Raw genomic sequence first — 16,105 nt, 5'->3', positions numbered from 1 at the left:
CGATGAGGATGTGGTGACCTGGAACTTTCATCCTGTGCTGGTGACAATCAGGCAGCTGCTTCAGAAAACACTGTGGCAGTACCTGAAAAGCTTCTGATTCACTCCTAGATATATACCCAAGAAATGAAAACATGGTCACCCAAAAATTTGTTCACCGATGTCCAACCAGAAATATTCATAATTGCTAAAAAATGGAAACATAATAGCAAAAATGTGAGCAACCCAAGGGATGAATGGATAAGTAGAATGTGTTACTTCCATACAATGGAATATTATTATTATTATTATTATTATTATTATTATTATTATTATTATTATTTTGGTGGTATTGGGGTTCCTGGAAGCCCTTCTACCTCTGGGCTATACTCCCAGACCTATTTTATACTTTTTATTTGGAAACAGGGTCTCTTAAGCCAGCGCGGCTGGCTTCGCGATCCTCCTGTCTCTGCCTCCCAAGCAGGGGATTGTGAGCGTGCACCACCATGCCCGGCACAATGGAATATTATTTGGCAATTAAAGGGAACGAAGATGATGGGCATGGTAGTGCATGCTTATTATCCCAGTACTTGGGAGGCTGAGACAGGAAGATCACAGGGTCAAGGACAGCCTCTGCAACTTAGTGAGGCCCTCAGAAATTTAGTAAGATCTTATTGTAAAATAAAATAAAATAGCTCAGAGATAGACTATCCCTGGGTTTAATCCCTAGTATCACACACACATGATTTTTTTTTTTTTTTGCGGGTCTGGGGATGGAACCCAGGGCCATTCGACCTCCGAGCTACATCCCCCGCACTCCCAGCCCTATTTTTTATTATTTTATAGTTGTGAATTTAAAATTCCAGTTATTTTGGATACATCAAAGTATGGGTTTAGTTGTACTCTGAAACTTTGAATGACAATGAGTTTTATAACTAGATTTTTTTTTCAGTACTGGGGATGGAACCCCCGGGCATTCTACATTCCAAGCTATACCTCCAGCCCCAGTTTTTATGTTTTATTTTGAGACAGGGTCTCACTGAGTTGCAAAGGGCCTAAGTAGTAACTGAGGCTGTCCTTGAACCTCAATCCTCCTGTCTCAGCCTCCCAAATGCTGGGATTACAAGTGTGTACCACCACGCCAGGCTTCTACAGAGCTTCTTTGAAGATAACAAAAATGTTCTGTAAATTGGTGATTTGTTATACAATTTTGTGATTATCCTAGAAAAAAAACATTTTAAGTGGGCAAATTGTATAGTATATGAATTATATCTCAATAAAGCTGTTAGTTTTGTTTTTGTTCTGCAGTACTGAGGATTGATACCCAGTGACTTTCTACCTCTGAGCTACATCCCCCATCCCTATTTTTTTTTCTTTTCTTTCTTTTTTTTTTTTTTTTGTGGTACTGGGGATTGAATCTAGAGGCATTCTACCTGTGAGGTACACTCCCAGCCCTTTTTATTTTTTGTTTTGAAACAGGGTCTTGCTAGGTTGCTGAAAGTTGCCAAGGCTGTCCACAAACCTGGGATCCTCCTGTCTCAGCCTCCCAAGTACCGGGAGTGTGCCTCTGTGCCTGGCTATAGTTTTTTTTCCTTAATGATAAAGGAATGTCTTATGGAAGCCAATAATGTAACCTATAATAATTTAAGCAAGTGCTACAATACCAGAAGTGAGACTGTAATATACATTCTAATTCTGAGAATGTGGAGCCAAATGCCTAGACAGCAATACAGGAAAATACCAGAAACAATGAGTCAAAACTGTATAATTGAGCCAGGTGTGATGGCACACGCCATTAATCCCAGGACTTGGGAGGCTAAGACAGGAGGATGAAAGGTTCAAAGACAGCTTCAGCAAGTGGTGAAACTCTCATTGACCTAGCAAGACCCTGTTTCAAAAAAAAAAAAAAAAAATAGGGCTGGGGATGCAACTCAGATACAGTGCTCCTGGGTTCAATCCCTAGTACTGCAAAAGCGGTCTTTTCTCAGCGAGCCCCTCATCATGGGCATGTGCATAGCTTTCTAAATCCCCCAATGGAGGCTTGCGATGACCTAATTTGCCTTTCCTGTTAGACATCAGGCGTTTCTCTTTGCCTCAACTCGAACTGTTGGCTCTAGGTGGCAGTGGATTGTTCCTGTGCCTTATAATATTTTTGAGAAATGCTTGCCACTTTTCAGCCTTGAGTGCTGAGTTAATAAAACAGAAGTCCTTTGCATCCATCCTTCAGGTTCTCAGACAGACTGGAGCAAAGGCAATCTTCTGAGAATAATCTCTCTGCTCTCTAGTACCCAGAGACCACTAAGGCATCTTGCTGAAAAGATGGCGGGCTGCCTTTTTCACTTCTGTGCCTCAGGCTGACAGGAGGATCACAGGCTTGAGGCCAGCCTCAGCAACTTCGCAAGGTCCCTCAGGAACTTAGTGAGAACTTGTTTAAAAAAAAAAAAAAGCCAAATTACAAATGTGCTTGGTGATGCACATTTGTAATCCCAGTACTTGGGAGGCTGAGACGGGAGGATCACAGGTTTGTGGCCAGCCTCAGCTACTTAGTGAGGCCCTGTTTCAAAATAAAGAATAAAAAACAGGGCTGGGGGTGTAGCTCAGAGGTAGAATGCCCTGGGTTCAATCCCTGGCACCAATAAGTAAATAAATAATTAATTAAAAAAACAAACGAGCCGAGTGTGGTGGAGCACACTTGTAATCCCAGTACTTGGGAGGCTGAGATAGGAGGATCGCAGGTTTGCAGCCAGTCTCAGCTACTTAGTGAGGCCTCTGCAATGTAGTGAGACTCTGTTTCAAAATAAAGAATAAAAAATGGGGCTGGAGGTGTAGCTCACTGATAGTATAGAATGCCTCTGGATTCAATCCCCAGTACCACAATAAATAATAATAATAAAAAAAAGTAGGGCTGGGGCTATAAAATAAAGGCAAGACTCCTGTGCCTGATATTGTACATGAAAATTTGTAAAGCTTTTATGGGGACTTATTTTTGTTTCTGCCAGCCAGTTAAATTAGTTGTATTAGCAACCCTAAGTTTAAAAGCTTACAAGGAGTTCTTTTATGTGTGGGCAAGTCTCATCTCTCATGAATCTGACACCTAAGGAATCACCCTTTGGAGTACAACTGGAAGCCTGATGTGCTGACTAGGACGTTTTTCCTTGGGTACCTGTGTAGAAGTTTATTTTAGGGGTTTTAATGCAGCTTAATTCTAATAAATATAATTGCCAGATAAGAAACTATAGAACAAGTTAATAAAAAAAACAAACTTATTATGGATTTATTAGATATTATCCAAAGAAATCATATCCATTATTTTCATTTAAATAATTACTACTTCTGTAAGGTAAATTTAGTTCCTCAAAGTAGCATATTTTCTAATTCTCCAAAAAGGTATGGCTTTACTTGGTTATCAAAGTCAAATCTTTAAAAATTTAAGCACTAAACTTGATGTGAACATAAGATTTATTCTTTCATATATTCCTTCCAGGTGCTCTGCTTCTCCATGTTGAAACATCCCAACTTCCAGAGACAGGGTTGCTAGATCAAAAATGCCAGTGCTCTTCTAAGAGTTAAGATTTCAACAGAGAAAAATACACATATACATTTTATTATATACAAAGAACAACAAAAAGTTTCACCAGATTAAATAAAGAATACAAGTTATAGTCATAATTGGTAGTTTCAAAAAATCCTTAAACTACTGTGACCTCCAAAAAGACTCCATAGGTCTTAGAGTGGATGAATCAGAGCTCTAGGCAATTCTCCTGTGATGGCAGCTTACATTTGGGAGAAGTGGGCTTTTGGTGAACTCTGTATGCACTAAGATATTAGGCCTCACTAAGAAATGAAATGCTTTCATATCTAGGGAGAAAACACTTTTAAAAATACTAAAAGAAGGAATACTTCCAGGGTTATGTTTATTATTGACAGTGATTTTAGAGCTAACCACTTGAGAAGTGTTTAAGATTTTTAGGTAAAATCCTGATATTCTCAAAGTGAGAGAGAAACCTTTTTGTAGTTCTATCTATGATTGGCAAATAAAAAGGGAGAAAGTGAACCGAGGAAAAGGCAAAATAGAAAACAGGCAAGAAATACTTCAGTTATAGCAAGAGAAGAGATGGTCCTTTCCAAGGTCAAGTGTTGTTGATAGTCACCTATGTAAGCTCAAGTCTAGAACAATACAGTTCTCATATATTTGGTAGTTAATATGCAAGAAGAATGCTTTCTATTTGCTATAGAAGGGCTACTTTATATGAAAAGCTAGAAACATATTTACTCAACACAAATCCCAAGAAACCCAACTCAATACACAGTAGACTGCAGTTCTGACTAAAAAAAAATGGGTAGATACTATATTCTATTCCTTTAGAATCTGTACACAGGTTCAAGTTCTGGGGTTTCAGGTTTTATTTTTGATTTGTCTTAAAAAATACTCTCGAGCTTCAGGTTGACTAAAGGTTTATCTGGGCTCGCAGTGGCAGCCTGCTCTTGGTGACAGCGTGCTCCGTGGTTTCTTCCACTTTACTTCTTTCCACTGAGTTAATGCCTCTGTTTTCTTTGTCTTTTCCATATGACTTTTTATGCTGAGGATTTAAGAGAAGAAATTAAGTCAATATAATGAAACATTTGATCCACATCAGCTATACTTTATTTTCAAACTTTTCTAGGTTGTAGGCAAGTGGAAATATTCAGAACAGGTTCAATACGAATTTCAGCCAACTTTTTTTGGCACACACAGGTGAATGCCTTCTTACCATTAAAGGAAGGACTAGGGTGAAAGAAATATTAGTTGGCTGTATTATTTTCTATGACAAAATTACAAATTTCTTTGTAGAGTAGTGGTAGAGGACTCCAACCTCCTCAGTGAACATGTGGCAATGCCTGGCAACATTTTTGGTTGCCACAACTAGGATGCTGTGGATTCATGGCTTCTACTATGAATGCTGCTAAACATTATACAACCACAACAAATCATCCAGTTTTAAAATGCTAATAAAGCCGGGCGTGGTGGTGCACGCTTGTAATCCCAGCATTTGGGAGGCTGAAACCTGGAGGATCGTGGTTCGCGGACAGCCTCAGCTACTCAGTGAGGCCCTCTGCAACTCAGTGAGACCCGGTTTCAAAATAAAGAATAAAAAATAGGGCAGGGGGTGTAGCTCGGAGGTCAAGTGCCCCTGGGTTCCATCCCCAGACCCGCAAAAAAAAAAAAAAAAAAAAAAAAAAAGCTAGTAAGCCAGACATGCTGACAATCTGTAATCCAAAAACTTGGGAGGTTGAGACGAGAGGATTGCAAGTTTGAGGGACAGCCTCAGCTAGTGACTTAGTAACTTAATGAGACCCTGTTTCAAAATAAAAATAAAACAGGGCTGGGGTGTAGCTCAAGGTAGAATGCCTTGGGTTCAATCCCCAATAACACACACACAAACACAGCTAATAATGCTGCTATTGAGAAACCTTCTCAGAGTAATAAAGATTTGCTATCATGTAATAAATATTTTTGGTATGTGTGTGTGGTACTAGGGATTGTGCCCAGGGAGATTTTACCTCTGAGCTGTACCCCAACCCTATTTTTATTTCTTTATTTTTTGGTGGTACAGTGCTGGAACCCAGAGATCTTCTACTTCTGGCTATACTCCCAGTCTTATTTATTTATTTTTGCAAGTCTGGGGATGGAACCCAGAGGCATTTGATCTCCAAGCTATACCTCCTGCCCTATTTTTTATTCTTTACTTTAAAACAGGGTCTCACTAAGTTGCAGAAGACCTCACTAAGTAGCTGAGGCTGGCCGTGAACTGTGATCCTCTGATCTCAGCCTCCCGAATGCTGGGATTACAAGCGTGCGCCATCGCGCCCGGCTTTTATTTATTATTATTATTTTTTTGGTGGTACTGGGGGTGGAACCCAGAGCTTTTCTACCTCCAGGCTATACTCCCAGACCTATTTTTATACCTTATTTGGAAACAGGGTCTCACTAAGTAGCTGAGGCTGGCTTCAAACCTGTGCGATCCTCCTGTCTCAGCCTCCCAAGCGCTGGGATTACAAGCGTGCGCCACCACGCCTGGCTTATTTTTTTTATTTTGAAATAGAGTCTTGCAAAGTTGCTAAGAGTCTCATTAGGGATGGGGTGTAGTTCAGAGGCAGAGTGCTCCAGGATTAAATCCCCCCAAAACAAACTATGTAAATAATTTAAATCATAAATGTTAACGAGGCATCCCAAAAAAATGACTGAAAATTTTTATTGTTCTTTACCAAGAGTATGCCCTTATGTTGAACAGTAAGTGACTGACTTATGGCAGATGTGGAAGTCTTATTTGAAATGAAGTAATCAAATACCTGGAAAAATGGAGCTCCGCCACTTGAAAAACAATCCGTACTGGTATCTACGGATGGCTCTTGACTTGGAGTTTCTTCAAGACACTGCCCCAGAATTGTCTTTTCTTTATCCATATCCTAAAATAAGAAGCTGCATGAGTGATTCAAATCCAATGGCTTAAAAATCATCAAAAAGGAAAGTCAGCTTTCTTTTTTGAGTATTACACAATGTACGTTGTTTATTTTTTTGGTGGAAATGGGGATCGAATCCAGGGACATTCTACCTCTGAGCTACACTCCAGCCCTATTTTTTATTCTTTATTCTAAAACAGAGTCTCACTAAGTTGCAGAGGACCTCACTAAACAGCTTATGTTGGCCACAAACTTGTGATGCTCCTGTCTTAGCCTCTCAAGTACTAGGATTACAAGTGTGCACCACCATGCCTGGCAACGTGCATTAGTTAAATCTCTCCAGGGGTGGTGGTGCACACTTGTAATCCCAGTACTTCGGAGTCTGAGACAGAACTACAGGGTTCATGGTTACCCTCAACAACTTAGGCTCTGGAGATCACTTCAAAATAAAAACAGGGATAGAAGGTAGAGCTCAGAAGTAGAATGTACTGGGTTCAATCCTCAGTACTACACACAAAGAAAACCCTCAACAAAATTAGTATGAATCTACAAAATAATAAAAATATCCCCGTTTCATTTTTATATAGAGTAGAAGTTCTTTTTTTTTTTTTTTTTTTGCAGTATTGAGGATGAAACCCAGGGGCAGACTACCTCCAAGCTACACTCCCAGCCCTATTTTTTTTTTTTTTTTTTTTTTGCAGTACTGGGAATGGAACGAAGGACATCATTCTACCTCGGAGCTACACCCCAGCCCTATTTTTATTTTAAATTCTTTATTTTGAAACAGGGTCTCACTGAGTTGAAAAAGGCCTCACTAAGTAGATAAGGCTGTCTCAGAATCACGACCTTCCTTTCTCACCCTTCTAAATGCTAGGATTACAAGTGTGCCACCATGCCCAGCTAGAGTAGAAGTTCTTATTTTATTTTATTGTTTTGGTACTGAAGATTGACCATGGGCACACTTAACTCTGAGCCACACCCTCGGCCCTTTTCAGTTTTTACTCTGAAACAGGGTCTCAATAAATTGCTGATACTATGATCCTCCTGTATCAACCTCCCAAGTAATGGGTTCATAGGTATGCACCACCATGCCCAGCTAAATCTCTATTTTAAAATGTTACAAGAAATAATCTAAGATTATAGAATTACAGTTTACTTTTTATTTTCTTCTTGAATATTCATTTTAATAGTTTCTTCATTTATTAGATAGGTATTGTTCTTGAATCCACTTATAGGGTTTAGAAAGAAGTTAAGATGCATGTAAAGAGCTTAGACTATGGCACATACCAAGCACAATATGAATACTGTCTATTATTTATTTAATGGTCAAGCACCTAGAATGAGAGCAGAGTAGAACGGAAAAGTAAAGCGTAACATTTCCCACATGAAATCAACCACACCGAGAGTTTATGGGAGAGCTTAAAATCGTGATGCCTTCCACCTGACCTGGCTGGTCTCTTCCTCACTGTTTTCTGAACAGCTTAGCATCATTAAGAGCTCAGGCTGTTCCTTTTTCAACTGATCGAGGAGTTGCTCACGTGGTTCAGTTCTCACCAGTGCTGATGGGTATGAGTAACTTTTCCTCTGTGGTGTTGTACCTAGAACGAATATTAGATAATAAGTAAGATTTTTAAAAAATGTTAAAACTTATACTTGCAAGTAAATCGTATCTTCCAAAAATAAAATGATTGAGCTGGGTGTGGTGGTGCATGTTTGTAATCCCAGTGCTTGGGAGGCTGAGACAGGATAGAAGGTTCTGGGACAGCCTCACCAGCTCAGTGAAGCTCTCTGCAATTTAGTGAGACCCTCTTTCAAAATTAAAAAAATAAATAAATAGTATAGCTCAGAGGTAGGATGACTCTGGGTTCCATCCCCAGTATCCTCCCCCCACCAAATCTGCAAAACATAATCAGTCTTGGTATTTGTTGGGCATATATTGCTTGCAACTAGAAGTATTTTCTAATTTGACAACTGATCTTAACTCAAACTAGAAACTTGGAACTTAATGGTTTAAATACACTTGACCAGTCTCTAGATTCATCCCACCTCCAAAACATGTGGCTTTCCACTTCTGAGGATATACAAAAGATGTATCATAGGCTCTAAAAGGAGTTATAAGGTGTATTAAAAAATGGCAGCATTACTGGAGTAAAAGTAATACTTTGATAGAAGTAAAATTTAGTGTGATGGCTAAATATTATATTCCTGTATAATGAGCTTATAGTATCATAATTTATAAAGACACTTGCCTTTTCATTCAATATTTCAATGTTAAGTGAACAACAAACCTTATAGATCTCTTGGGGAGAAAAATAAACCATCATCATCATCATCATTATTGTTATTATTTTCTCCCTTGAGATGGGGCCTTGGTCTGTTGTTACCCAGGGTGGTCTTGAACTCATGGACTCAAGTGATCCTCTACCTCAGCCTCCTGAGTAGCTAGGACTATAGGCGTGCATCACCACATCCAGCAGCTACACCAACATTCTTTAGAACGATCTCCATTTATAACTGCTTTTTAAAAGAGCTTTGAGGTATAATGAGATACCACAAAATTCACTCATTTTAAGTGTATGATTCAATGATTTTTAGGGTATACAACCATCATAATTCAATGGATAACACAATTATTCCTCCTGTGTAAAAAGTCTGTCACACCTGCATGAAGGGCTCTGAATCATTACAGCGTAGTGGTGTCTACCACATCTGATCTCTCAAAATGGTGATTCCTAAAAGCTACAGTCCATGAAAAAATGAAATATAAAATTAACAGTGTAGTAAACATTGCCCTAAACTAGAGTCAGTCAGTCCATCCCTGAAAGAGTCTTGGTATTTAGAAAATTTTCCTTTTATAAACAGTGCTAGATCAATTGTTGGTCAGCTTTATTTTATTTATTTATTTATTTATTTATTTTATTTATTTATTTATTTGGTGGTACTGGGGTTCCTGGAAGCCCTTCTACCTCCGGGCTACACTCCCAGACCTATTTTTTATTTTTGGAAACAGGGTCTCTTAAGCCAGCGCGGCTGGATTCGAACCTGCGCGATCCTCCTGTCTCCGCCTCCCAAGCGTGGGGATTACAAGCATGTGCCACCACGCCCAACCGCCAGCTTTATTTTTAATTAGTTTTTTTGGTGGTACTGGGGGTGGAACCCAGGGGCTTTTCTACCTCCAGGCGACATTCCCGGACCTATTTTATACTTTAATTGAAAATAGGGTCTCACTAAGTTGCTGAGAGCCTCACTAAGTAGCTGAGGCTGGTTTTGAACCTGAGCTATTCTCCCGTCTCAGCCTCCCAAGTGCTGGGATTACAAGCGTGTGCCACCACACCTGGCATTATTTTTGTTTTTAATATGTCCTTTCTTTCTTTCTTTTTGGTACTGAGAATGAACCCAAGAACACTCTCCCTTTGAACTATACCACTAGCCTATTTTACTTTTTATTTTATTTATTTTTTTGCGGGTCTGGGGATGGAACCCAGGGGCATTTAACCTTCGAGCTACCCTCCCTGCACTATTTTATTTATTCTTTATTTTGAGACAGGGCCTCACTAAGTTGTGGAGGGCCTCATTAAGTAGCTAAGGCTGTCCACAAACCGCGATCCTCTGGTCTCAGCCTCCCGAATGCTGGGGTTACAAGCATGCACCACCACGCCGGGCTTATTTTTTATTTTGAAACAGTTATTCACTAAGTTATTGTACACTAGTTTTGAACCTGTGATCCTCCTGCCTCAGCCTATTCTGGGATTGTAGGCGCGTGGCACCATGCCTGGCTAAGCTGTCCTTTCTTCTTTTTATGTTCTGGGGATTGAATCCAGAGGCATTCTATCTGTGAGCTATATCCCCAACCCCTTTTTAATTTTTTGCTTTGAAATAGGGTTCCGCTAGGTTGCTGATAGTCTAAGTTGCTGAGGCTGATCTCAAACTTGCAATCCTGTTTTAGCCTCCCAAATACTGAGATTACAGGTATGTGCCACTACGTCTGGCAAGATGTCCTTTCGTAACAAAGCCAGTTCCCTGGCAGTGAAATTTTACTGAACTGTGACGTCCAGATTTCTAGGAGTATATACCACCTATATCATGACACTTGACACCAAACTCTTTTGGGGTTCTAATTTTTCCATATTTGAACTGATAATGAGATGGTAACTTCCCATTAGGCAATGGCAGAACCTAGTTGTTGTTTTTTTTTTTTTTTTTTTTTTTTTTTTTGGTGGTACTGGGGTTCCTGGAAGCCCTTCTGGTTTTGGGCTACACTCCCAGACCTATTTTTAAATTTTATTTGGAAACAGGGTCTCTTAAGCCAACACGGCTGGCTTCGAACCTGTGCGATCCTCCTGTCTCTGCCTCCCAAGCGCGGGGATTACAAGTGTGCGCCATCATGCCCGGCGGCAGAACCCAATTTTAAAGCACCTCTAACACTGTTTGGGCTTGAATCCAACTTCAAAGAATTTAACAATGTGTGTGTGTGTGTGTGTGTGTGTGTGTGTGAGAGAGAGAGAGAGAGAGAGAGAGAGAGAGAGAGAGAGAGAGAGAGAGAGAGAGAGAGAGACAGACAGGGAATTAAACCCAGGGGTGTTCTACCTCCAAGCTACATTCTCAGCCCTTTTTATATATTTATTTATTTATGTTTAGAAATAGGGTCTTGCTGGGTTGCTGAAAGCCTTACTACATTGCTGAGGCTATCATCAAACTTGTGATCCTCTGATCTCAGTCTCTAAGTACTGAGATTACAGGCATGGGCCACTATGCCCAACTCTCAGTTTCCTTTTTAAAGTACCTGTTGGGATATCCAGTTTCAGATCCTGTTGCAAGAAGCAATTAAGCTTTGTTGAACCAATTTTTACAGTTTCTTTCAGTTCTAGACTTTGTGCCTTCAAATTTTCTTCATGGGTTGTTATTTGCCCAAGAAAAATATTATGCTGCTTTTCATTAGTTGCTTTATGTTCACTTAGTTTTTCAGTGATCTTTGAACTTGAAGCTTCACAACATTGGTTTACAACCTGTAATTGATGCAAACACACTTTCATTACGAAAATTAAAATTGTCAGTACTTTATTTAATATATAATTTCTCCTTTCCTTGATACTTTTCATAATAAAAGCCCCCCCCCCCCCAATACTGGGGATGGAACCCAGGGGCATTCTGGCCTCCGAGCTACACTCCCAGCCCTATTTTTTTTTTTTTTTTAATTCTTAATTTTGAAACAGTGTTTCACTGAGTTGCAAAGGGCCTCACTAAGTAGCTGAGGCTGTCTGTGAACCAGATCCTCCTGTCTCAGCCTCCCAAATGCTGGGATTACAAGTGTGTGCCACCATGCCTGACCATAATAAGAAAAGTTTTAAAAACTTAATAGTAGATAGAGCAGGTTAATTAGCCTCCTTGTTTCATCACTCAGCCTTAAATTTACCAACACATATGGTACAGAAGAAACAAGACTGGCCACCTACTTCTTTTATCCTGTTATTTCACCCACTTGCTTCTATATATCTTTAAGAGTTAAGACCACTATCATAGCTAAAAAACAACATTTATTCTTTCATATCAAATGTCTAGTCAGTGTTCCAATTTCACCAAATGTCTCAAATGTTTTTCACAATTGGTTTCTTTGAGCCAGAATTCATCTCTAGATGTCATTGATTTATTTTGAGACAGTAACTATATAATTTACCAACCAAATGGGGACAATTTTTAAAGTGAAAGGATCCATTTTTAATAATCACCCCAATATAGCAGATATAAGGAAGGACTGTTTCAAGCAAACTAGGACTTACAGTCCTTTTTATCTATAAATTATCCTTCCACTTCCCCCCACGCCCTGTACCGGGGATGGAACCCAGGGGCATTCTACCTCGGAGCAACACCTCCAGCCCTATTTTTTATTCTTTATTTTGAAATAGGGTCTCACTGGTTCCAAAGGGACTAAGTAGCTGAGGCCTGGCTTCGAACTTGCACAATCCTTCTGTCTCAGCCTCCCAAATGCTGGGATTAAAAGTGTGCACCACCACGCCCGGCCTCCTTCCTCATTTTTTTACCTTGAAAAACTTTTATTTTGAAGAAAACAGCTTTTGACCCTACTGAATATCTCAAAACCTGGATTTGGTCAACAATCCAGATTTTGAAGCTTACAGAAAGCTTATAGAAAATACAGAGGATAGGTCAACAATGAACATATGTCATATATTCATATGTTCACCTATCCTCTGTATTTTCATAAGCTTGTTAGATCTAAATCCTTGATCTAATTTTTTCATAAGAATATTTCTTTAGTTGGTGGTACTGACAGCACACATGCCTGTTTGTTGTCTTTTATGTAGTTACCACCCCCACACTTTTTTTTAATGGCCCTGAGGATTGAACCTAGGGGCATTCTACCTTCAAAGTATACCCCTAGCCCTATTTTTTAATTTTGAAACAGGGTCTCACTAAGTTGCACAGGGCTTCACTAAGTAGCTGAGGCTGGCCATGAACTTGTAATCTTCCTGTGTCAGCCTCCCAAGTACTGAGATTACAAGCATGTTTTACCACGCCCAGTAACAACTTTTTAAAAATATCCTTTTACTGGTGCCTTGTCACCATACATATATTGAGGTTTATAGTTACCCTCTTAATTGCAAAGTTCCTCTTAAGCCTCTACTCTTAAGCATTTGATCAAATGGGTTAGCAATAATCAGTGGCCACAGGGATTATTTCATTAGGGGCTGCAATGTGGTGATAGTCTAGATGTATCATTTCTTCTCTACTTTATTAGCTGAGATTCTGTAAAATATTTCTCTTAATCAATTACCCTGCCAAACCAAGATATAATTCTTTTAGGAAAAACAGATTGGATGCTATACTGTTACTCTTTATTAACCTGTTTTCATAATAATGTATTGCCTTCCCTAGCATAATTCAAAGGAAACCATTAAATTTTTAGAAATTTATGAGTTTAAATAAATTTGATGTGTTTTTCTCTATTGTAGTCATTTTTTTTTTTTTTTTTTTTGTGGGTCCGGGGGTGGAACCCAGGGGCATTCTACCTCTACCAGCCCTATTTTTTTATTCTTTATTTTGAAACAGGGTCTCACTGAGTTGCAAAGGGCCTCACTAAGTAGCTAAGGCTGTCCTCGACCCTCCCAAATGCTAGGATTACAAGTGTGCGTCACCACACCTGGCTGAAGTCATTCTTTTTGATGCTTAAATTATACTATCTTAGACAGGTGTGGTGGCACATACTTGTAATTCCAGCATTTGGGAGGCTGAGACAGGAGGATGGCGGTCTCAGGATTCTCCTGTCTCAGCCTCCCACATACAGGAATTACAGACGTTCACCACCACACCTGGCAATCATACTATCTTTGAACAGGCAGAGTGGTATTAGATTGGCTACTAAGTCCTTTTGACAGAACCTCAAGAGTCTTCATAGCATTTTTACTTTTTGGTATGACAGGCTGCATAGCTCACAACATTTTATTTTTTGGCCTCAAACCTAAAATTAGCCATCTATGAAGCATGACTCCCCCTACCTCTGAGTTGCTTACCTAGCTTAAAATACTTAAATTCTTTGAACCTACTTTCTGACAACATAGTACAATCCTTTTACTACACAAAAAGGAAAAAACCAAGTCACAAAGGGATCAAGCAAGTGTTAAGTTCAAGCAAACCCACAAACCTATCAAGTTGCCTTTGAGCCACCAGAACAATTCTTAAATATTTAAAGCAATAATTGATTTGAAAGTACCTGGAGCAAAGTAGGTAGAAATGTAAAGTATAATATGCCAAAAGAGAGAGTACCCTTCCTTAAAGAAACAAACGAGTCAAAAATCAAAGATAGATACAGGACAGAAGTTGGACAAATGTTAAGTTAGCTTAGAGATATAGAAGACACAGAGCAAACACGAAACAAGGTCATGTATAAGTGTAGCAATACTTATACCTAAAAATTTAAGCTGGGCGTGGTGGCGCACGCTTGTAAATCCCAGCATTCGGGAGGCGGAGACAGGAGGATCGTGGTTCACAGACCACCTCAGCTACTTAGTGAGGCCCTTTGCAACTCAGTAAGACCCTGTTTTAAAACAAAGAATAAAAAATAGGACTGGAGGTATAGCTTGGAAGTAGAATGCCCCTGGGTTCCATCCGCGGTACCAAAAATAAAAAAATAAAATAAATTAAGTTATGGGGAAGGGCACCAGGTGCTATGTGCATATGTGCCATCATCAACATGATCTACATTATGATATGAGACTATAGTGCGCCAATTAGAAAAATGCAAAGTAAAAAAAATTATGTTACTTGAGCTGAGAATGTAACTCAGTGGCAAATGGCCTTGCTTTGCAAGTGCAATGCCCTGGGTTCAATCTCCAGTGCCAAAAAGACACACAAAAAAAGTTAATTAAAAAGTTTTTTTAAATTACTAATTATAGCCGGGCGTGGTGGCGCACACTTGCAATCCCCGCGCTTGGGAGGTGGAGACAGGAGGATCGCGCAGGTTCGAAGCCAGCCGCGCGCGCTAGCTTAGGAGACCCTGTTTCCAAATAAAAATAGGTCTGGGAGTGTAGCCCGGAGGTAGAAGGGCTTCCAGGAACCCCAGTACCACCAAAAAAAAAAAAAAAAAAAAAAAAATACTAATTATAACTTAAAACATTAATCTGCTCTGAAAATCAGCTCTTTTTCCTTTTTTATTTTTTTGTGGTGCTGCTGGGGATTGAACCCAGAGGCATTCTACCTCCAAGCTACACTCCCAGCCCTATTTTTTATTCTTTATTTTGAAACAGGGTTTCATTAAGTTGCAGAGGCCTCACTAAGTAGCTGAGGCTGTCTGCGAACCCGGATCCTCCTGTCTCAGCCTCTCAAGTACTGGAATTACAAGCGTGCGCCACCACACTCAGCTTGAAACCAATTCTAAGCCAAGAATATTTAATTTTCTGATTAAAACTATTCTCCCCAAAGCAGGTTCCAGGTACAAAGTTATTACCTCCAATATGTCGTGAAGTTCATCTCTCCTTTTATTTAAGCAAGATATCCACTGTTCAGAATAATAAGCCGTGCTTGTGGTCAGAGACTCACATCTCTGCTTGGCATCTTGAGATATTTCTTCCAGGTTGCTCTTGAGTGCACTGCACTGTTTCACACACTCTGTAACCAGTTCTGTGCCTTTTTGGTTAAAATCTCTGAGTTCTTGTGATAAGTCATCAGAATCAGCACAAAACTTTTTCCTGTGAAAAGTTGCTTTGTTGATTATATCTGTAGATTTCCTATTGGAAGAGAGAATAATACTGTTGAAACAAGAAACTAAGACTCAAAGGATATATACAGTGTTTAAGTGGCAAGTTTGGTGTAGGTAGTGTGACTTCACAGTCCCTGATCTTAATGAACCTTCTAACTTAATGCTTCAAGCAGGGTGTGGTGGCACACCCCTGTAACCCCAAAACTTAGGAGGCTGAGACTGGAGGATCAAAGGTTATTGGCCAGACTCAGCAATTTAGTGGGGCTCTCTACAACTTAGGGAGACTCTGTTTTGAAATAAAAGGATAAAATAGGGCGTGAGCGTGTAGCTCAGAGGTCCCATCCACAGACACACAGACACACGCACACATAATGGATGCTTTAATCAGTGTGTTTTACAGCAGATATCATGAAAAAGCAAGACCAGCTATATGCTGCTTATGAGGAACCCATTTTAAATATAAATACTTGGGCTAAA

General features: G+C 39.6%; 1 protein-coding gene across 1 annotated transcript in view; it reads right to left on the bottom strand.

Annotated features, from left to right (window-relative positions):
* Positions 1-4,424: 4,424 nt before the first annotated feature.
* Positions 4,425-16,105, bottom strand: part of KIF11 (kinesin family member 11) — a gene marked incomplete at both ends in the record, with an annotated part of 51,619 nt that continues 39,938 nt past the window's right edge. Inside the window, 5 exons of the mRNA XM_080693593.1 lie at positions 4,425-4,556; positions 6,307-6,423; positions 7,864-8,015; positions 11,201-11,423; positions 15,377-15,656. Coding sequence (XP_080549719.1) covers positions 4,425-4,556; positions 6,307-6,423; positions 7,864-8,015; positions 11,201-11,423; positions 15,377-15,656 — 904 coding nt within the window. The remainder of the gene's footprint in view (positions 4,557-6,306; positions 6,424-7,863; positions 8,016-11,200; positions 11,424-15,376; positions 15,657-16,105) is intronic.

The sequence above is a fragment of the Muscardinus avellanarius genome (genome assembly GCF_963383645.1).
Source record: "Muscardinus avellanarius genome assembly, chromosome: 4".
NCBI classification, from domain to species: Eukaryota; Metazoa; Chordata; class Mammalia; order Rodentia; family Gliridae; genus Muscardinus; species Muscardinus avellanarius.
Note: the sequence above shows the minus strand (reverse complement) of the source record. Positions and strands in the feature narration are given on the sequence as shown.